General features: G+C 41.1%; 8 protein-coding genes across 8 annotated transcripts; 5 read left to right on the forward strand and 3 right to left on the reverse strand.

Moving 5' to 3' along the window:
- Positions 1-630: 630 nt before the first annotated feature.
- On the forward strand, positions 631-2,772 carry EAE98_007340 (uncharacterized protein; the record flags this gene model as incomplete). The annotated part of the gene is made up of 3 exons (XM_038954963.1): positions 631-658; positions 714-1,349; positions 1,406-2,772. The coding sequence occupies 3 exons, from the start codon at positions 631-633 to the stop codon at positions 2,770-2,772; spliced, it is 2,031 nt and encodes a 676-aa protein (XP_038808613.1).
- A 594-nt stretch (positions 2,773-3,366) lies between these two features.
- Positions 3,367-5,362, reverse strand: EAE98_007341 (uncharacterized protein; the record flags this gene model as incomplete). Its single annotated transcript, XM_038954964.1, has 6 exons — positions 3,367-3,947; positions 3,995-4,243; positions 4,299-4,493; positions 4,545-4,676; positions 4,729-5,206; positions 5,280-5,362. The coding sequence occupies 6 exons, from the start codon at positions 5,360-5,362 to the stop codon at positions 3,600-3,602; spliced, it is 1,485 nt and encodes a 494-aa protein (XP_038808614.1). The 3' UTR covers positions 3,367-3,599.
- A 490-nt stretch (positions 5,363-5,852) lies between these two features.
- EAE98_007342 (uncharacterized protein) lies at positions 5,853-7,113 on the forward strand (the record flags this gene model as incomplete). The annotated part of the gene is made up of 2 exons (XM_038954965.1): positions 5,853-6,566; positions 6,619-7,113. 2 exons carry the CDS (start codon positions 5,853-5,855, stop codon positions 7,111-7,113), a joined length of 1,209 nt encoding a protein of 402 aa, XP_038808615.1.
- Positions 7,114-8,268: 1,155 nt separating this feature from the next.
- Positions 8,269-11,663, forward strand: EAE98_007343 (uncharacterized protein; the record flags this gene model as incomplete). Its single annotated transcript, XM_038954966.1, has 3 exons — positions 8,269-8,583; positions 8,636-9,043; positions 9,108-11,663. 3 exons carry the CDS (start codon positions 8,269-8,271, stop codon positions 11,661-11,663), a joined length of 3,279 nt encoding a protein of 1,092 aa, XP_038808616.1.
- Positions 11,664-12,429: 766 nt separating this feature from the next.
- EAE98_007344 (uncharacterized protein) lies at positions 12,430-13,251 on the forward strand (the record flags this gene model as incomplete). Its single annotated transcript, XM_038954967.1, has 3 exons — positions 12,430-12,543; positions 12,635-12,806; positions 12,929-13,251. The coding sequence occupies 3 exons, from the start codon at positions 12,430-12,432 to the stop codon at positions 13,249-13,251; spliced, it is 609 nt and encodes a 202-aa protein (XP_038808617.1).
- A 703-nt stretch (positions 13,252-13,954) lies between these two features.
- On the reverse strand, positions 13,955-15,003 carry EAE98_007345 (uncharacterized protein; the record flags this gene model as incomplete). Its single annotated transcript, XM_038954968.1, has 2 exons — positions 13,955-14,696; positions 14,906-15,003. The coding sequence occupies 2 exons, from the start codon at positions 15,001-15,003 to the stop codon at positions 13,955-13,957; spliced, it is 840 nt and encodes a 279-aa protein (XP_038808618.1).
- Positions 15,004-15,178: 175 nt separating this feature from the next.
- Positions 15,179-16,158, forward strand: EAE98_007346 (uncharacterized protein; the record flags this gene model as incomplete). The annotated part of the gene is made up of 3 exons (XM_038954969.1): positions 15,179-15,523; positions 15,575-15,891; positions 15,945-16,158. 3 exons carry the CDS (start codon positions 15,179-15,181, stop codon positions 16,156-16,158), a joined length of 876 nt encoding a protein of 291 aa, XP_038808619.1.
- A 2,355-nt stretch (positions 16,159-18,513) lies between these two features.
- Positions 18,514-20,212, reverse strand: EAE98_007347 (uncharacterized protein; the record flags this gene model as incomplete). The annotated part of the gene is made up of 2 exons (XM_038954970.1): positions 18,514-18,655; positions 18,711-20,212. 2 exons carry the CDS (start codon positions 20,210-20,212, stop codon positions 18,514-18,516), a joined length of 1,644 nt encoding a protein of 547 aa, XP_038808620.1.
- Positions 20,213-21,118: the final 906 nt, after the last annotated feature.

Consider the following 21,118-nt stretch of genomic DNA (forward strand, 5'->3'; position numbering starts at 1 on the left):
GCTCTGTTTCGTCTCGAGATTATGTGCTTGAGACTGGGTAGGTGCTTATTGGATAATAGATGTAGTCATGACTCAAGAAATTGAATAGGCTGGAGTTTGTTATTCGTCATTGCGATTGCAGTTGTTTTGTTCTTCGGGGTTTTAATCGCGAATTCTCTCTCCAATTTGATAAGATGAAGATGGTCATATTGAGTAAGCGCTTAGATTACGTGGATATTCTTCTGTGACTTGGGTGTGTTGGCAGACTTCAATTATTGTTGATATTCTTTGGTTGTGGTTATCTTACTCGCCATGTGAAAATGGTGTAAAAGATCGATAAAACGAAGTTTTGATATTTTAGTATGACTTTGTCGCAATTTGTTTGATCGTGTACTTCACGATTGGTGTTGGATGATCGTGGGGGCTAGGCAAGTCCTGCAGTCAGCATTTTTGTCGCGTGCTGAAACGTGGGCATTGCACAATGCGATTGGAGTTCGAGTCGCTTGTTTTTGGTAATGCAACCACTATAATTCAAAACTTGTGACAACTCCCTGGTATGAGGCTCAATAATGAATATATTATTGCTGTCACACCCGCTTGTCGCCGCTTGGCAATCAGAAGCATTGTTTTGAACATTCCTCACTTGCAGAGATGGACCCTGAGTTCTATATTCCTGAAAGTATGTTTGAAATCTAGAGCTTTTTTGTTAGCAGGATATACTAATTCGATCATAGAAGCCGAGAAGTGCTGGGCTGGAGATCCGTACATGCTTGAAAAAGCAAAATCATACGGAATTCAAGCTAGGAAGCTTGGTGATCGCCTTCGATGGTCAACTGTGGGAAATCATGCCTGGATGGACAATGAAATACCTCGCTGTGTCCCTAGAGTTTGCCTTTTCGAGTTAGAAGGAAGCTCTTTGCAATCAAAAAATCAGCCACAGCACTTTCAATCCGCTCGCGACCTCCGCTTTTATTTTATGAATTCTCGCGTCGACCAAAGCAGCTCGGAGACGCAAAAGAGGCTAATCATTTTGGAGGATATTGATCCAAGATTCGCAGAATTACTTGGAGTTATGCTTGAAATCCCCCCCGCGTTTTTCATATCTCACTACCACAGAGATATTAACCTGAGACTATTGGACAGAACATATGCCCAAACTAAAAATTCGAAATGCTGGAAGACCGCAATTCCAAGGTGTTCGACTTTAGATCTCTTAAAAGACGATCATGAGGATTATGAGGGCGATTATAACCTGTTTGCTGGAAACTTTTTCCGCAGACCAATTTTGAATGAAGAGATGGGAGGCATTCTTCATTTTCATAGTGTGATGTCATACTGGGGACAGCAGCTTGGTGACAGCTCGTGGACTAGTAAGTCACATCAAATCTTGGGTGACCTGAATCAATGGTTGACGGGTCATTCTTAGCGGTTCTTCTTGTTGATTCACCAAAAACCTACCTTCTACCCGCAAAGGCTCATTTACAAGACCCTGCTCAAAACGCAATCCATCTCGTCAATACTAGACCTAAGAACCCTTGGTATCAGCAAGTTTTGTTGGATCCACCCAATTCCTACACTATCGCGTCGAATCGTGGATGTATGTATGATTTCCTTACAGCAGCACATAAGGGATCTGGCTATGAATACTCGGAAAACCCATTTTCAGCAACGGTATATGCACGCAATTTCGTACGCGCAGCGTGGGAAGTCAACGTAGCTCGTTTAAGTCATTCTTCTTATTTCTTTGTGTACGCTAGCCGGGAAAATGACGGGTCGATTGAGGACATACAGCTCCACGACCGTAGGGTTGTTGAAGGATATCAAGATTTGATTTTTGAAAGAACAAAGATCCGTTACGCTAGAAAATGCGTTGTGCAAATTGTGTCTGCATTTCAGTGTGGACGGGTCTCTCCTTCTCATTTTTCCAGCGGCAGGTGTCAGACAGAAAAAGCTAGTAACACAGAAGAGCTTGAAGAAGAGAGTAACATTTGGAGATTACTGGACAAAGATCTCGAGATCGTTGAGATACAGATCAATCAGCATATGGAGGAGTACGCTCAACGTGCTGCATTAAACGAAGCGCACGCAAATAGACTTCAGACATTCGAGGCTAACAAACAAACGATGGCTGCTAATAGACAGGCGCGAAGTGCTGGTCAATTGACTAAAATCGCGACAGCTGTGGTTCCCTCGACTGTCGTGGCATCTATCTTCTCCATGGGCGGAGACTTCGCTGCAGGTGAAAAGCTCTTTCTGGTTTACTGGGCAATTTCTTTGCCAGTAACTCTAGCACTACTTATTTGGGTGTTGCATGAGGATATCTCAAAAGCTTGGTCGAAGTTGACAGTCCGTAGAAGATCTAAAGAATATGGATCCGATGACTCGGAATCTGAAACTAGCGACAGTGAATCAGACTACACCAGCTCGGAATCTGGAACTAGCGAACGTGGTTCAGAGTATGTAAACTCAGAATCTGAGATTAGCAACCGTGAATCAGACGACAAAGGTTCAAAAAGAAATTGGTTGAGATTTTTGAGGAGACAAAGAAAAGGTGCTACAGTCGACGAGGAGAAAGCGACAGAGTCGCGTTCGATTAGGGGAAGATCATTCCAAACAGCAAGATCAGACTCAATTATTCCGGCAGACAACATGTCTTTCGAAATAAGAAGGCAAAATACAATTAGATCGGAAGATGGGTCTTTTAAAACAGCAAAGACCAATTCACTTGCTGTAAGAGAAGGATCTTCTATTGTCTCGAAAGATCATAAGACGAAGAAAAGAAATACCCTCTAATATAATCAAAGGGTAGCGACGAGATTAAATTTTATTGCTTCAGCAGATGATCTTCTGCTGGTTCGGTGTAGCGATGATTTTATAGTGCTTAATTTGGCGTTCGGCTGGTCTGCCGTTGGGGGTTTCTGGTAATCGTGTCGGGCATGGAGACGGCGGAATCATTTTGTTTTGCACAGAGAAACAGGCTTTTAGTTTCCTTTCTTTTTCTCGTCATGATTGCATTTCAATCGATGAGTGATTAGTAATTGATATCTAGGTACATCCAATGAAACCAGAAACCAAAACTTGAATTAACTGTCATATTGTGGCATTCCCTCGTCTGCATTGACAGGATCATCATTTCTCCCATTGTATTCAGCTATTGATATTTCGCAAGTGACAATGGAAGACAAATCAGCAATTCAAGACTGGTGCAATACCCCTGTAGACAATTTATGTTCTCCGGCGTCCTACCCAGCTAATAAGATGAGAGATAGAGCATGGAAACTTCTGCGTTGAACCAAATTCGGAGGATCGGAGTGATGATACGTTACAATATGATGTGCAAGTGAGAATAGGATGAGGATGATGATGAGATCATCAGTCTTTTCGCTAAATTTAAAAATGAGTTTGGAGAACTCATGTAGCCTAAGCTCTCTACAGCCTAATTATGGAATAGCTTCTGAAGACTATACTATGGCATTATTGCAGTAGCACTAGGGAATTCTTCTCGGCTATTAGGTCAATCAGATATATTCATGAATCAAACTCCCTCAATGTAACAAGAAAACACACTTAACATGGCCTCAAAAGCAATCCAAGTCCACAATCCATGCTTCTTTAATTTCTTACTTTCGAACAACAATACGAATACCTTTACTCCCCTTCTTAGGATACGGAACAAATCTATCAGCGGCCATCTCAACATCCGTCTTATCTGTCTGGTAGAGTTCCAACCAACCCTCATCTCCTTTATCCTCTTTACATCCAAATTTTCGCCACAGAGATGCAAGCATGAGATATAATTCAGCATATGCAAGTTGCATACCAAGACATTGTCTCGAACCGTGCGAAAATGACATAAGATTGCGTCTTAGGCTTGGATCTTCGATGAATCGATCTGGGTTGAAAACGAGAGGGTCGTGGAATATTTTTGGATTGAGGTGGATTAAAGGGGTGGCCATACCTACGTTAGTCTGGTTGTGTCAATGAATTATCAAATCTCTGGGCTTGAATGACTCACACCGGGGGGAATAAGCCAGACTTTCTTCCCATCGTCATATTTCATAATTTGGTCAGGTGCGTTTCTTGTTTGTCGATTGCTGGTACCCATTGCTATTCTAAGACCCTCTTGAATTACTGCACTCAAATACGGAAGTTGTTCCATCTCTTTGAGAATCGGTTCAATTGAAGGATCAGGAAGGGCGGCGTTTAACTCGGCTCGTAATTTTTTCAAAAGTTTCGGATTGGACAATAAGTAGAAAGTTAACGCCTGGTATGCTTGTTAGGAACGTGTAGGACATTTTGCATTATCCAAGAATTCTTACGCTCAAAGTCAATGAAGTTGTTTCCGTTCCAGCAATCGATATATTTCGAGCCTCATCAAGAAGTCTTGATCGTTGTTTTTCAATTTCGGGAATTTTGCTGGCGGTAATTTCGTCGAACAATGTCTTGACTTCCTTTCCTTCCTGATGAGAAGCTGCCTTGGCTCTATTGGTTTTATCTATATTGGACAGCAGTTCCTATAGGGCTTAGTAGGAATTGCATTGCAGTTCTTTCGTATGTTCACGTACTTGCTTGAATTCAAGGAATTTGTTTCCCCCAGGGTTCATACTCTGGCGCAAGGTCTTTGGAATGGCATTTATCATAGGAATAAACCATGAGAACTGCACCGCCAACGGACCAAATTTATGGAAGCCATCCATCTAATCCCAGTTAGAATGCAAGTTCGCAGCTCTATAAATTCGACCAACTCACCATATGATAAAATGCGGCATTGAAATTCGGCGCCCCCAACCAATTTGGATTAAACCCAAACGCATATTCCGAAATAAGATCATTAGTGAAAGCTCCAAACATCGGCAAACAATTAATCGGTTCTCCCGTCTCCTGGAATTGTCGAAGCCTCACAAGCAATTTCTCAATATTCAAATTCATCATCGGTTCAATTCTCCGAATCGACTCTTTGGAGAAAAACTTCGACATAGCGCCCCGTCTCATTCGATGTAAATCATGATCTATCGTTGCAGCGCTCGCTTTCACAAGCCCAAACATCTGCATTAATCGTACGCATTTATTGCGGCGACGACCACCTGCTGGCATCAATTCGGGGACGAATGAGGGATCGTTAACGTGGAGTTCATCAGGGGTTACCCGTACGATGGATCCGTATTTTTCGTGCATTTCTTTGATTTTGAAAATATATCGGCCCGCCGTGGAAAAAGTCATAGTAGAACTCGTACCAGAGGGTTATGGCTGCAAGTTTGGGACCGGGAAATGATGCGAGTGGATGGAAAGTGATTCGATACAGGTAGAGAAGGACGATATAGAAGAGAGTGGTAACGCAAAGACTTATCCACATGGAACTCATGGCGATATGGATGATATCCATTTTTACCGGATCGAGCATAGGTATTTCGAGTTTTACGGATATGCTATTCTTGAAGCAGCAGAGGCAGTGTTATCTTAATTTGTTTCTCAAGATGTCAATGTATATCTCCCATGGATATGACAAAGTGGACTGGATTTCGACCTTTCCGCCATGATTGTACCATCAACACGTCGCAGTGTTGTACATGCCAGATGGCTACTCTACGTGATCAGAGATTTTGTAGATATTTTGGAGTTTTTGGGAAACGTCGGAATCCTCGTTTGGCAATCTTGTCACTACTCTGAGTAACGTGTCTTAAAAGTGTAACGCAGAAGCTTATTAATTATGTTGTGTTTTTCAGTCTCTTGTTACGTGAGCTTAGACATCCTAACAAAAGTTTCACTGAAATACCAAAGTCATCGGATTCTTCTCAAGTATATATCACCAGTAGAATCATTTTCATGAAGGTCAGTTGCAAAACATCTCAATTGACACAGAGACATCAATCACAATGACAGAGAAATCACTCGAATCTCTCGCTTCCTCTATAAAACTGTTAGCGTCCGAGGTTCAGAATGCGCGAGAAAAGGGCAGTGAAGATATAGAGGCATTCGAAAAACTTATCGATACATTAGATGATATGCGAGCAGATCTCGTAGGTCCTATGCGATGGCCCGGAACACTTTTCGCCCCTCCAGACTTCGCAGCTCTTCAGACTGCCTTTCTCCACGATGTCTTTCAACATGTTCCAACCAATGGGAAAGATACTGCGAGCGCTTCGATACATGTCAAAGATTTATCTAGATCTGTTAAAATACCTGCAGATACCCTACTTCGTATCATGCGTCTTCTTGCCGCCAATAAAATATTTCTAGAAATTGACGAAAAGGTATTCTGTCATACTCCTTTATCAGCAGGTATGGTAGATGAAATGGTTTCTGCTCGTTTAGGGAGTTTTTTCAATGGTGTTTTCAAGGCATCCTCGAGTCTTTCGGATGCTATTGATGCGGGGAAGAGAAGTGCTTGGGAAGTTAGATTCGGAATGCCCATGTACGAATATTTTGAGAAGATTCCCAAGTCTGATAGAGAACGTATGGCCAAATCAATGGCCATTTCTTCAATTGAAGAGATTGAAGACCTTTCAGTCATCTTTCCATGGGAGAAGTTTAACAAGATCGTGGATATCGGCGGTAGTGCCGGACACTTGGTTGTCCATTTGGCAAAGGTATGAGCTTTCATTTCGTCTACTCGTAGACCCATAACTAACAACAATCTAGAAATTTATGCATCTCCAATGCGTCAGTCAAGATCTCCCTGAAGTAACAGCCGATCAAACTCGACGCATTGCCTCCTTATCTCCAACTGAGAAATCTCTCTACGACCGCGTCGAATTCGAATCTCACGATTACTACACCCCTCAAACACGAACCGATGCGGATGCTTTTATCCTACGCCGCTGTCTCCATAATAATCCAGATGATGACTGTATCAAGATGATCAAAGCCGTGATACCCGGTCTTGAACATAATCCCAAAGCAAGATTACTCATTAACGAGAAATTGATGCCGGTTTGGAATAGCAGTGATACGAGATACAAGACTAAGATGTTGAGGAGAGAAGATATTGCCATGATGATTAGTGTGGGTGGAAAAGAGAGGACCCTGGAAGAGTTTGCGGGGTTGATAAGGGGTGCGGATAAGAAGTTGGAGATTTCCGAGGTTTATTATGGGAAGAATTATTTTTCTGTTATTTCGGTGAGGTTGGCGAGATAGAGAATTTTAAAAATAGGAGAGGTGACTGACTAAAAGTATACCGGTACCTATATAGACTTACGTTTATAGGTAAAGTTTGTCATCAAAATTCGAGAAGTTATTTTGAAATCTTATATATACTTACATTCAGTCAGTTTCGCAAAATCTCTACCTTCTTGATTTCCAACTCATATCTGCAGGTTTCGTCCTGGGAAAATCCTTGGTAGCAAAGCATTTGTGTTCGTGATGTTAGTACTCCGTAGATCATTGTTACCAATAAATAGCCGGACATTGCACCACCTAGTGTGTCTTTCATATGTCCTCTGGACAACGATCGAAAACAAATGTAAGATACAAATTTACAAACTCCACCTCTGTTGGAAGTACGTGTTAAGCTAGTTCTAGCCTATAAAGCTAGCCCTTAATCTGGGGATCGTCCGGCCATCTAGCCTATATACCAGGGTAGCAGCCAAAAGCAATCATGGTAATTGTTCCTTGACATGTATAAAACAATCTTTTTGAGAATTCGAAGAGAGAAAAAATGCCTGTTTCTAGAATGCTTATACTGCTCGGAGAAGACTTCCATATATGCATGATGATTACCTAGTGGTTGATGAGTTGACCCTTCCCCTCACTTCAATCAGGTCTTATCCCGATACTGGGACATGTAAAATGATACGGTACGGCACAGACTTCCAGGGACTGGAATCTTACATGGCGATGCCCCACCGATCGAATACAAGTGTTTAAGAAGTTTCGTGTGCGGCACTGAATATTGTTAGAATATATTTAATTTAAAAAAGGACTTTTTTGAGAAGAATAGAAGAAAGAAAAATAGAAAACCTCTAAGCTGTCTATAACTCTTGTCGGAATCCAATTTCTAAACGGCTGGAAAATTCAAGCATTAGTTCATATATTTCATCTGATATCATTAAAAGTCTGACTATAATGTCTCACGAATTTAAAGAGCTGTATACACTTACCTATCAAAGTTGTTGGTTTTAGATGGTTCTTCTAATTTGAGCTTACGAGATTTACATACCAATTGTTGGTTCTTATTTTCAATTGTTTAGACTGCTGATATATCTTCCATTTATCTATAAAGCTACCTGTAATCTATTATTTTTCTTCGGCATTTTATCAAGACCACTGTACCGCAAAATATCATCCAACATCATGACTTCACACGCGATCAATGGAGCTGGAGCCCCTTTGCCTCAAGCGAAGACTCTTCTTGTACACATCGTTGACCATATGGCCAAAACAAAGCCGCAAGCTCTATACGCCGAGTTTCCCGCCTCGCCAGTGACTTACGATGAAGGATTTCACAAAGTCACCTATAAGGATTTTGCTAATGCTATTAATGGAGTTGCATGGTGCTTGCATGATAATCTTGGGGTGGCAAAGGAGCTTGAAACTCTAGCTTATATTGGCCCCAACAATTTTATTTATCCATCGCTCATCTTCGGAGCTGCTAAAGCCGGTTATAAGGTAAGAAGACATACAGATAAATCTTGATCTCCTGCTGAATATTTTTCTCTAGGTGCTCCTTCTATCGCCACGAAATAGCGTCGCTGCTCAACTTGATCTCATAAAGGTTACAAAATGTAAAACATTCATTACCTCTGGTCGACCATTACCATCCGTGACAGCAATTCTAGCTGCTGCCGGTTCTGCACTGCAAACACTGGAGATTCCAACTATTGAAGATCTTTTGACCCGTCCCTCAAAGCACTATCCATATGAAAAGACCTTCGATGAAGTATGCGATGAGCCATTGCTCGTCATGCACACTTCGGGGTCAACTGGCTTTCCTAAGCCCATCAGCTGGACGAATGGTTTCTGTGCAGCCTACGCAACGTCATTATCATTGAGTCCTCCAGCAGGGTTCGAAAGCATAGATAAAATGTACGAAGGAAATCGAATATTCGTTATGTTTCCTCCTTTTCATGTATGTGCTTTCCTTCTTGATGACGAATCAAATATCACGCCGACCGACTAACACGCAAATATAGGCCGCCTATATTGCGCATGTGATTGTTAATGGAATATCATTCCAAAGTTCCGTGATCCTCCCATTGCAAGCTGCAATACCTTCAGCACCGTCTCTGTCCGGGGCACTGAAAAACAATAAAATTGATGTTGCTTTCGTCGTGCCATCAATCTTGGAGGAGATTAGCAAGTCACCGGAGCTCTTAGAGCATATTTCTACCAACCTCGACACTGTAGTGTATTCTGGAGGAGATTTACCTCTTGGTTGTGGCAATATCGTGGCATCTCAAGTAAAACTCATCAATTTTTATGGAACCACTGAAGGTGCAAGTCTTCCTTTGATTTCTTCAACTGAAGAAACGACACGGGAAGATTGGAAATATCTTCATATACATCCCAACGCGGGTGTAGAATTTCGCCCCTATAACGACACAATATACGAATTATTCATTGTCCGCGAAAAGAACTTTGAGAATCATCAGCAAATCTTCAAGACATTTCCTGATCTTCAAGAATACCAGACTCGCGATTTGTTTGTCCCTCACTCCTCGAAGCCGAACCGCTGGAGTCATTATGGAAGATCTGATGATATTATCGTTCTCGTTAATGGAGAGAAAACATACCCTGTTCCTACTGAGCAACACATTCTATCTAATCACCGAGAGATAAGTGGGGTGATAGTAGCCGGCTCTCAACGTTTTCAAACCTCGCTGTTATTAGAAGTCACGAGTAAAGAGGAATTTACGCCCGCGCGTAAATTTGACCTGGTGGAGACTATATGGCCTTCGATCGAAGAGGCAAACGCAACATGCCCAACGCATGCGCGAATAGCCAGATCTCATATCCTTTTCGTTCCTTCGGATCGTCCTATGGTCAGAACACCCAAAGGTACTATCATGAGAGCAGCTACCCTGGCGCAGTACAAAGAAGAGCTTGATGCACTTTATGAAACGGCCGACCAAACTTCGATCGAGTCCAATACGACTTTAATCCCACACGTGGATCCTCATAACTTCGAGAATCTGATCTCGTATCTGGAAAATACTATCTCGACACTTACAGGCTTGACCTTTGACGACGAAGACAACTTTTTCATAAACGGTATGGATTCCTTACAAGCTTTGATATTCATACGGAACTTGAAGCGGGCCTTCAATCTTCCACAATTGGTCGTCAACGATATCTATTCAAATCCAACACTCATCTCACTCGCCCGAACTTTGCAATATTCCTTGAAACAAGAAGAGGATGTGAGCCCGCTGCTAATCGCCGAAGAAACACGCGTGAAGAATATTGAGTGTTTACTTGCGGAATATTGCAACTTAATCGATACCATTCATCCTTTGAAAAATAGTCCTATTTCATTACCTGCAATAAAAAGCGGAGGTATTCTGCTCACAGGCTCGACAGGCGGGCTAGGTTCTTATATCTTGCAAAATCTCTTGACTACAGCTACCACTGCGCATATTTACTGTCTTAATCGATCCACCGACAGCAAATCCTTGCAGATTGAAAGAAACAGGATTCGAGACCTGCTTACAGAATTTCCCAAAGATCGTGTTACATTTCTTTCAGCCGATCTTTCAAAGTCTAAGCTAGGGCTCGGGGATGAAGTCTACAATAGTCTTTTGCAAAATGTTACGCAAATTATCCACAACGCCTGGCCGGTCAATTTTCATATCAACTTATCCTCATATCATCCACACCTTCTGGGAGTTGTCAACTTGGCCAAGTTTGCGAGTGAAGCTTCGAAGTCGCCATCACTTACGTATATTTCCTCCGTCAGTGCAGTATCCAACTTTACCTCCGTCGGAGACTCAGTCAGTAGAATTCCAGAAGCAGTCATTCATGATGCCTCGGCGTCGGAGTCTATGGGTTACGGTGAGAGCAAATATCTATCAGAAAGAATCTTAGACTACGCGAGCAAGAAAATTCAACTCCAAGTTAACATTGCACGTGTTGGTCAGATAGCTGGTCCTATCCAGGGGCCATCTGTATGGAGTCGAGATGAATGGTTTCCAAGCTTGATAATTTCCTCCTCTTTTGTGGGTGCGGTGCCGGACTCTCTGGGATTGGATTTGGACAGGATTGATTGGATACCTGTCGATGCTTTATCTGAGATACTCATCGAACTTTGCCAAGTTTCACAGCATGGTGGAGAGATCGACGGCGCAAAAGTGTTCAATTTACTCAATTCATACCAGGAAGAGTGGGAAAATCTTCTACCAACAGTTATGAAAGCACTCTCTTCAGGCAGCAGTACCGAAACTGAAATTGAGAGAATAAGCTTCGAGAGCTGGATTCAGAAGGTGGAAGGGACCGCGGATCATCAATCTTTTCACAACACAGAAGAGACGAACGCAAAGGAAACGCATTTTAATCGCTTGGTAGAATTGAACCCGGCAATCAAACTAACCCATTTCTACAGAGCAGAGGAAAGAAGAAAGGAAGGTAAAAAGTGGGAAACTGGAAGAGCGCAGAAGCAGAGTGAAAAGCTCCGGAACTTGGGGAAGATCGAGAATATCTGGTTGGAAAAATGGATCAAGACGTGGATGAACAATAACTCTAACAAGGCGTAAAGAAATTGAGATGTTGGAGAATGAAGCTATCTTCTTTAAAGGATATCTCGAGACAGGAGCAAACTATGATTGGTGCTTATCACCAAAAACATACAGTCGTTTCAGCATTGCTTTCCCTGATCCTCATATCAAACTTCTGCAAATGAACTCGGTACTACCATCCGTAAGGAATTATACAAAAAACCAGAGTCTACTATAAGAAAACTTATCTGTAAATTAAGCCCTTGGAGATGGAAGTCCAGAATCGTAGTAAATGGCGAGAAGAGCGGAAACCCTCGAAATTTCAGAAAAACACGGGATCTTAAGAATGTTTTTACTCCTCAAAATGACTTGAATCCACTAAGAAGCAATTGAGAATCATTGAATTGCGGGATTCAAGTATCATTTTCTTTAATCTAGGGATGGGAACCATCAATATAACTGAAGAACCCCTCTACTTTGAAGAATTCCCCTCCCGAGTTTTCCGATGACATATTATTTACATTTACATTACCAGGACATAATGAAACGACATTTAACAAATCCTATTACTATCAACTTCCTAAAAACCAGGATTCAGCACTACGTTACACGTATCCGTTTCAATTATTATTACCACATTACCAAAAATTCCAACGCGTTCCCCTCCCTTGCTCCATCAAATTCCACACGCCTCACTTCAGGAATGCAATATTACCATCGCGATGATATAAGCCCAGGATAAATGTCCCTCCAGACGTACATGGCAAAAGGTGAATTTATTGCACATTAAGAAATCTCTGCAGATATGACTACTACAGCAGCAGCTTCAGAAATTGGCGGTATAACCGATGGGGGAGGACTTTTTCCTACGTTTGTTCCGAGTGATATTGCAGGTCAGACTGTGTTTGGTTGTCCTATTGTAGGTTTCTATTTCTCCTTCCGTTGATCTCGGCCATATGTCTTGTTCTTTTAGAAATTGTCTTGTTACTAACAGTCTTGTTGCAACGAAGTCATCTTTCATGTCCCTCGATGCCAAATGTCCCATCACCGGCAGCGGACTCCCCGCATGCGCAACACAAACTGCTAGTTTTGACGAGCCTTGCTGTGGTTCCCTAAGCGCCTTTGCGACCAGTGTTGGAGATTGTTATAGCAGCAATGCACCGGACTGTTTGAATCTAGAAGGTGGGCTATTTTCACGCGTCTTTCACATCAAACCTCAAAGCCAGATCATTAGAATCATACCCACCAAGAACATGAAAAAAGATGGAGTGACTACTAAACTGCACCCAGCTAACAAACACTAGAACTCACTCGCAGCCTAACAGCCTTCAGCGCCACAGCAACAGATCAACAAATCACCAACCCCTGCGCAGTATTCGCTTCTACAACCAGCAGTAGCAACCCTACGGAGACAGGAGGACAAGCAGCCGAGACGAGTGGATCTGGAGACTCTGTGGAATCTAGCGGTTCCGAAGAGTCCACTCCCACAGGATCTGCAACCGACAGCGCCAATACTGCTGAAAGTACAACGTCCAACTCTGGGGCTGTGAAGGAGAGAGGAAACATGGGGCTGAAAACGATTGCTATTTTGGCGTTGGTGGGAAGTTTGGGGGTTTTGTGGTTGTAAAGGGTGAGATGAACAATGGCAAGAAAAGAGAAAGAGGGGTATGGTTGATAGCTTTACCGGTATGGATGGTGTGGGTGCTCGTTATTGGTCTTTGGAATGAGGACGAAGGTTTGAGTAGAGATGAGAGTGGCGTTCGGTTTTTGGTTTGGTGGATGTTATGTATGTTGTCTTTCGGTATTGTGAGTGGATTTGGAATTTATGTTGGTGTATGTTGAATATTTTTGATGGAATGATTTCGTTTGGTTCCCTTGTTTGAAGTTCGATAGTTTATTTAGAAATATATCTTACTGGACATTTGCTGCCTGCTCCACACACGTTCGCCTCTTTCACTAGAAAGGTGTCAAATTTCTGCCCACTAATTCTTCATCCCGATGAAAAGACAACTTAATCTTGTATTGCCGCATTGATACGTGCCAACAATGGCATCTGTGTGAAACTTCTTGTATTTAAAATGACATCTAAAGATCAAAGTAATCATAAGCGAACGATGTACACACATTGTCAAAGGAGAGTCTCGCAAAAGGTCGTGTTCTACAAATCCATCATGCAGAAAGCGCAGGCAACATGTAAAATCCCAAACACCAAATCCCATATATGCACCCATTTGCCTTCCCATCCATATAGATCATCATGATCGTTATCATCTTAACTCATCAATCATCAGGGTCCAGTTGTTATCCCCACGAAGTTGTGTGTGCATCAATCAATCATCAACCTGCACAATCCTGACGCCCGCCCCTTTCTTCTCTCCCCTACCAAAACCAAAACTAGATTGGATAGAACTTTTCTTAACCTCCACTCTCATCTCCTTCCTCTTCTCGACTTCACTCACCAACTTCTTAAAATAAACTTCCGCTTGTATCGTAGCACTGTAAGCAATCGGAGTCCACTTCCACACATTTCTCATCTCTGCATTCGCACCCGCCGCCAACAATGTTCTTAGTACCAGCATATGTCCATTACTACTTGCAAAATGCAATGCCGTGTTTCCGTCCACATCAGCATTTGCAAGTACTGCTTCCGGATCTTTGTACACCGCTGCACACGTCAAGAGGATTTGTAGACAAGTATCATGACCTCCACGACTGGCATACATGATTGCATCTCGACCTCGGATATCTCTTCTGAGAATACCAGATACGGAGGGACCTTGGGAACAGAGAAGATTTACAATGTCGGTGTGGCCGGCACCAGCAGCGAGCATGAGCGCAGTTTGATGTTCTTCATTGAGTGAAATGGATAAGGATTCATGACCGAGAGAGAGAAGGAGAGATGCCACTTCTAGATGTCCGAGAGAGGAGGCTAGATGTAGAGATGTGTTTGAGAGACCGTGAGGTGAGATATCGGGATTATGAAGGAGATTGGGATGGGATTTGAGGATTCGTTTTACGAGAGATGCATCGGGTGTATGGATTGCGCGACGAAGACGGATCGTGGTTTCAATCCTATGTGTAAGATATTAGAGGTGAGCATTCGCTTGTTTGGGTTGAAGAGGGGAAGGATGTTGATGTTGTTTGTAGAATTTGTTGGTTCTTCAATCAAACAAAAGGAAATAACTTACATATTCTCAGCATATCTACTCTTTCTTTGTACCTATAAACAACAAGCACTCTGCAAATATAAACAAATCGATCCAAACCCGTTCAACACCAACTTGATGCTCTTGATGATACTTCTGATCTCTGCAGCTGCCCCGCCAACATTCAACGGTCCTCGCAGTAGTGTATGACTTCCCCATGCTTGGCGATCCATAATGCATTGATCGCTTACATAATCACGATTAGATTTGCGCGTCATAGCAACGTTCTACGGGTTCGCGGAAACTATTATTACTTTATCATAGACAACACCATACGCGCATTCAATAAATCAATTCCTCTCAATTTCATATTCCACATTCCACATTCCACATATCCAATCCAATCCAATGCCTCACCCTCGTTTCGACCCTTCTCTCGCATACCTTCCCATCAAAACTGTAGTCAGCGCATCCTTTCTCTATCCTTTCAAAGGCATCTTATATTTTCTCTCCGATCGCCAATTCTATCCTCTGTTTGGCAAACGATTGATTCCCCTCACCATAACATCCATTGTTGTTCTCGGTCTTCTATTTACTTTTACATATTTACCGCAAGTAGCTTTTCTGGCGATATGGCATGGACCAGGAGCTTGGTTTAATGCTGTTTTTCTTGTGCTCGGGGAGGGACAAGTATTGATCGCGTTATTGTTTGAAGCATTATTGGTAGATGAAACATTGGTTGACGTTTTCGATGTATGTACTTCTCTTTTCTTCAATTCGCAGGACTAACAAAATCCAAAATAGGCAACACTTATCAAAGAAGGACTCATCGATCTCGTTTCTCCTTCTCGAATGCTCAATCACGATGCCCAGAATGAAGTTAAAATGCTCGGAAAGCCAACCGCATCCGCAGTCTACTCCCCCTTTTCCTTTCGACAAATAGCGGAATTTGTTATATTCCTTCCTCTTAATTTTATACCCGTGATTGGAACACCTGCTTTCTTGGTCTTGACGGGTGCGAGAGCTGGTCCTTTACATCATTGGAGATATTTTAAATTACGGGGTTTGACGAAGAAGGAAAGAAAGAGAGAAATTGGTAGTAGGAAGTGGAAATATACTTGGTTCGTTATTCTTATATCCATATTGGAAACGAAGATATACTAATAGTAAATAGGTTTGGAACAGTTGCTTTACTATTACAACTTGTACCTGTGCTTTCGATGTTTTTCCTACTGACTTCAGCAGTTGGATCGGCATTGTGGGTGGTGAAATTGGAGGAACAAAAGAGATTGAATGCAGCGGATAGATTGGTTAATAATGCTGGGCTTCCTAATATTGGAGAATATGATGAGGAAGCGCCTCCTCCATATGCCGATGACCCTATATAGTTTTGCTATTGTTTTATACCCTGATTGATAATAAAGATCATATTTATACTGGATTCTTTTGTCCAGTCCCAGAAAGACTCCTTCTCTCAGTATGTGATTCGAACAATCTTGTCTATCCACCAGTGCTATATAAACTAAGCTTACAAGACAATCAAACTCGTCGCTTTCTAGTTCATAACAATCTAACAATCTACCCTTATCAAACACCAATTTTCCATCCCAACTAACCTACTACTTGACCCTCCATAATGCGCCCAAAACACCCTATTCATCCCCCAAGAAGAAATAAACCAAATCCCCTATCATACATCATCCAGAAATCAGAAACCCTCTCATCTCTTATCCCTTATACCACCTCTTAAATCTAGCCTCGCAAATCCAGCCTCTCAAATCCAAATCCAGTAATCTATACCCCATCCACCATTCATTCGCCATACATCATACAACCCTAACTTAACAAATCATCAATCAAGAAAGCAGACTTTAGAAATTCTAGCTAAGCTGAGAGATATATGATATCATGATTGTCTGAGTACCTTATTAGATATATAGAGAAGAGAGAGAGAAACAATACTCGGTAAACGAAAAGCGACATGTAATTAAGCGAGAGATATTATATCCTATTGAGATGAATATGCTATACTATAATGAATGTACTATGAATGTAGGGATTTGAGTATTCTTTACTGATTACATATCTATCTATGCTTTAGATACTTATCTAAATGATTTATATAATTCGTATAATAGTAATATCTAGAATTGTCATTTAGTATACCGAGCTAATAAAGAATTAATTATTAAGATAGATTATCATTTCTACTATCGTTTTTACATTACATATACTACAACCACTCGATGTATCAGTATTCTCGTCTTTGAAAAACGCATATCGAAAGAAACTCAATTAATTAGAAAGCGAAACTTTCCTTCCTGCCATCAGAAAGCTAGAATAGAAGGTTTAACACTCTAAAATATCACAGCTGGATGGAAAGCGAGCGGTCTTTGATGTAAGAATATGACTAAACCTCTTATGAGTCGACTTTTACTTGAAAACAGTAATAACGGAGTTCTATTATTCAACTCTGAGGCTGACAATAATCCTCTGGTTCAATTGGATATAGAATCATCTTTTGTTTTATAGGAAACTCCTTATAAAGCATTTGATATTCAAAAAATATAAACATATAACAATTCAAAATAAATCTCGGAATTTAGTAATATAATGATTCTTATTTTGTAAGATTATAAAGGGATTCGATATTAAGGATTATAAACTTTTAGAGATGGAGAATAGGATTAGAAAGTTGGAATATCGATTGGATCAATTAGCTTCAAGAAAAAGACATAAAGTTTAAATGTCTTCAAATTCGAAGTTTGTAGGGATTAAAGCTGTAAGAGGCTCAAATTGAAACTAGAGATTATGAAATTAAGGGAAATGAATCCTATATTACTATAGAGAGTGATTCTATAGACAATTGTATTGAAGTTCAAGGTTGTTGAATAATTGAAGTTTGAAATGTAATCTTATGTAAATTCATTTCTTGAAGTCTCCGAAATGTTAGGGCGCAGACTTATATCTCTTTACGAACCGAGCTGTCTAATTCTTCCCTTTACTCCCCCCAATAATTTCCTTAGCCATATTCCTAACCATCTGACTAGTAGAAGGTATCTTCCTAGCACTCAATCTCTTGATACATCCAATTAAAGTCTCTTCTTGGCTGTCGTAAGCCTTTTCCTAAAATTAGAGGACACCTCCCCACGAGATCTAGTCACCCTCCTATACCTCCTAGAAAGAGTAGAGGGTTTAACCTGGTATTTCAAAGCTGTTTTGGTAATGTTTTTATGAGTCTGAACATTCAAATCAAGTATAGCCAACTCAATTCTCTCATTATAGGAGCCCTCCATATTGGTGTAAAGAATAAGGAGGGGGAAAATTCAGGGAAAAAATTTCGTGCATTCTGCGGGGTTGTGCATGTACCAGGGAATACGTTTAGACTTTACATCAGCAAAATAACAAGCGGGAATTGATGACATTCGAAAGAACTTCAACAATTCGAATCTCTTTTTCATACAATATTAAGTCTAAAAGATTTTAATATAGAAGATATAAGGCTCAAATTTACGTATAGTTTTTTAGATTTCAATATTTATTTTGAATTAAATTGATAATTCAATAAATAAACGACAATGAGATAGATTCAAAAAGTTCAATTTCCGCCTGTTTTTTCGCTTACGGAGAGTTAGGGTAACCTTATAAGCGTGAGGTTAACCCCTCGGTAGCTTTAACCTACCCGGGCGAGGATACACTCCTTACAACGACCATCTTTCATTCATCATTAATATGACACTTCCTCAAGAATTCTGCTTCGTTTTCTTTTTGATCTCAAGATCTTTAGCCAATCTCTTTTCTTGAAGTGTGTACCATGGCCCTGTTCCTTCGAAGAAACCTGTTTTCCCTGCCATTCTTTCTTCCCATGAAATTTTCTTAATAGTTCTATGAATCTTGTTAGCCTCTCTATACTTACTTAAAAATTAAATGGGAGACTCACTTCTTATCAAGCTTCTTATACGGCCCTGTACCATCTAGATTTGGCTTTCTTGGTTCATACCCATGACAAAGCAAGGTAGATATGGGATCTTCAATAGCAGGCAGGCGTTGAAGGACCTTAGTATCGCCATATGTTGAGTAGCAGGTACACATGGGGAAATTTGGTCTTTTTCCGACGTCTAGAGTTGCAACCCATGGTACGCAGAAGATAGTGTTTGGATACCGTACAGCTAGCATAGGATAGATCCATTCCTCGCGTCCAATATAGTAACCATTGGCATCCATATCGATTACTGTCTGCATGTATCGAACAGCAAAGTTTAGCATACCTGATGAATTCCCAGCATAAGCGCCCCCTGCGAAATGTTGGCTTTGCCATACTCTCCGAGGATTAGAGAACCACTCATGGTTTATATCTTTTCTTCCATGGTCTCCGTGATCAGCGAATATTCTATATTGCCCTATAACTATCCCGGTGTCTCCAGAGATTCCAATAGATCGATCAAATTTCTTTGCATCTAGTTGCTTCGCTATAACATCTCCCCATAAAACACCCTGAGAGTCTATTGGACCGGTCTCAGTAAATAGCCCAGCATCCATATAGATCCATCTGTCGGAACCAAACGGATTCCTGATAATAGCATCATAAGTAACAAATGCTTTAGCATTGTATGCTGCCATTTGATGAGCATGATTATATGTTGCATTTAGTTTCCAGTCTGGTCTCTCCCCTTCCAGCTTTTTGAATAGTTCCGTTTGTGTTTTTTTGAAGTTGTTATACTGATAGCTATTTGTCGGTATATCCCAAATTGTCTCGTATTCCGAAATAACATACCAATGAGGATCTTTCCGCATTGCTTTCACTGCTTTAGCTATAGTAGGACATACATAGATGATTGTTTGCTCTCCCATTTTCGCAAGGTTTTCGATTCTTTTGAGATACACCTCTACTGGTCTTCTCATTTCGCGTTCGGGATCAGGGTAGAACAATGCTATTATAGTCGGTGCACTTGGTCTAATAGGAGTAAACTTAGGTGTCTCTAGAATCTTTGGAGAGTTCTTCAATTTGAAGAGCTTCTTCACCCATTTTGCAACATTTTTCCCATAAACGCTTGTAGGGATGCTCAAAAGCTTTTCAACATTTATTGAAGATGCAACTGGAAATGGAAACAATGGATCGTGAAGTGGTCGTGGTCTAGAACTTTCTCGATAAGGATTCTTGATCAAGATTTTTTCGTTTTCAGTAAGGTGCTGATTCCCTCTAGAAGATTCAGCGTCGGAACCACTCGATGAGCTATTGGAATGTTGAGAGTTGTGATCATTTATGCTAGCTTTTCCAAGCTTTGTTTTTCCCGTTTTGGATGGTTGAATATCTTCAACATTTTTAGGGGATACAGAGTGTGAGCGAGTACTAATTTTAGTCTTAATAGACTCTAACTTTGTATGAAGTTTACTACCGGAGCTGCTGGATGCACCATGCCGGGTTCTGTCGGATTTTTGCATGATAACTCGGAGTCTTGGTGGTATGAGGTGATGCTATACAAGCGAGCGTTTTAAAATATAAACGAATAATTGAAGTAATTTACTAAAAGCTCCTTTGAGTGAAGTGATTTGAGAGTAGTAAGATGTTTATTATTCTCTTTCTTATTCTCTATTTATATATCAAAATTCTACTTCTACTCATAAAGTTTACAAACTAACATTGCGTCCTTTTCATTGTCCTCTACTATCAATAATCATTCGGACTGAACATTACGTCCTCTTCATTGTCTTCCACTGTCCATCATTATTCGGACTTTCTTCGATCAGAAATCTGAAACTTCGCATGGGGGCCTCTGAATGGCCGATGCTAGACGATGTGAGCTTGCGCCCTCTATCTATTACAGTGACCACGGTCTGACGATGGGTATAATTTCTTTAATTAGAACCGAGGCCGATTTGCATTTGGCCAAAACACTAAAAATAATCTTAGGCCTCCTTCAGGGTTCACACTTAAGCGCTAAACCTACACGCTCACCCTTTTTATAAAAATACTCAGTACTAGACAACGTCGGCGGTGGTCGGGTCTTAAGAATGGTGAATATAACCAGACCTAGTAAGCTACTCCGAACCACGATCAATCTGGAATTGAACGAGATAATACGTCCTTAACCAGCATGGTAGTGAATCACCGACTGCCCCTCCGGATCTCGACCTTATTAGAGAATAGCCCTGTCAGTACTACTGGCGTGGCGTATTATCTCGCAAGTAGAAGATAAAAAATCGACCCTTGGCATGTACGGGTGATGATATATCTAATTGCTTTTATCGTGACTTTAACCCGTACGTTGATAATGTACATGGTCATGTGATAGTCTACCATTTGATTATCTTAGCACCAATAGACACCAAGTCATGAACTTCAAGAAC

This window comes from Botrytis deweyae (assembly GCF_014898535.1).
Source record: "Botrytis deweyae strain B1 chromosome Unknown BDEW_017, whole genome shotgun sequence".
Taxonomy (NCBI): Eukaryota; Fungi; Ascomycota; class Leotiomycetes; order Helotiales; family Sclerotiniaceae; genus Botrytis; species Botrytis deweyae.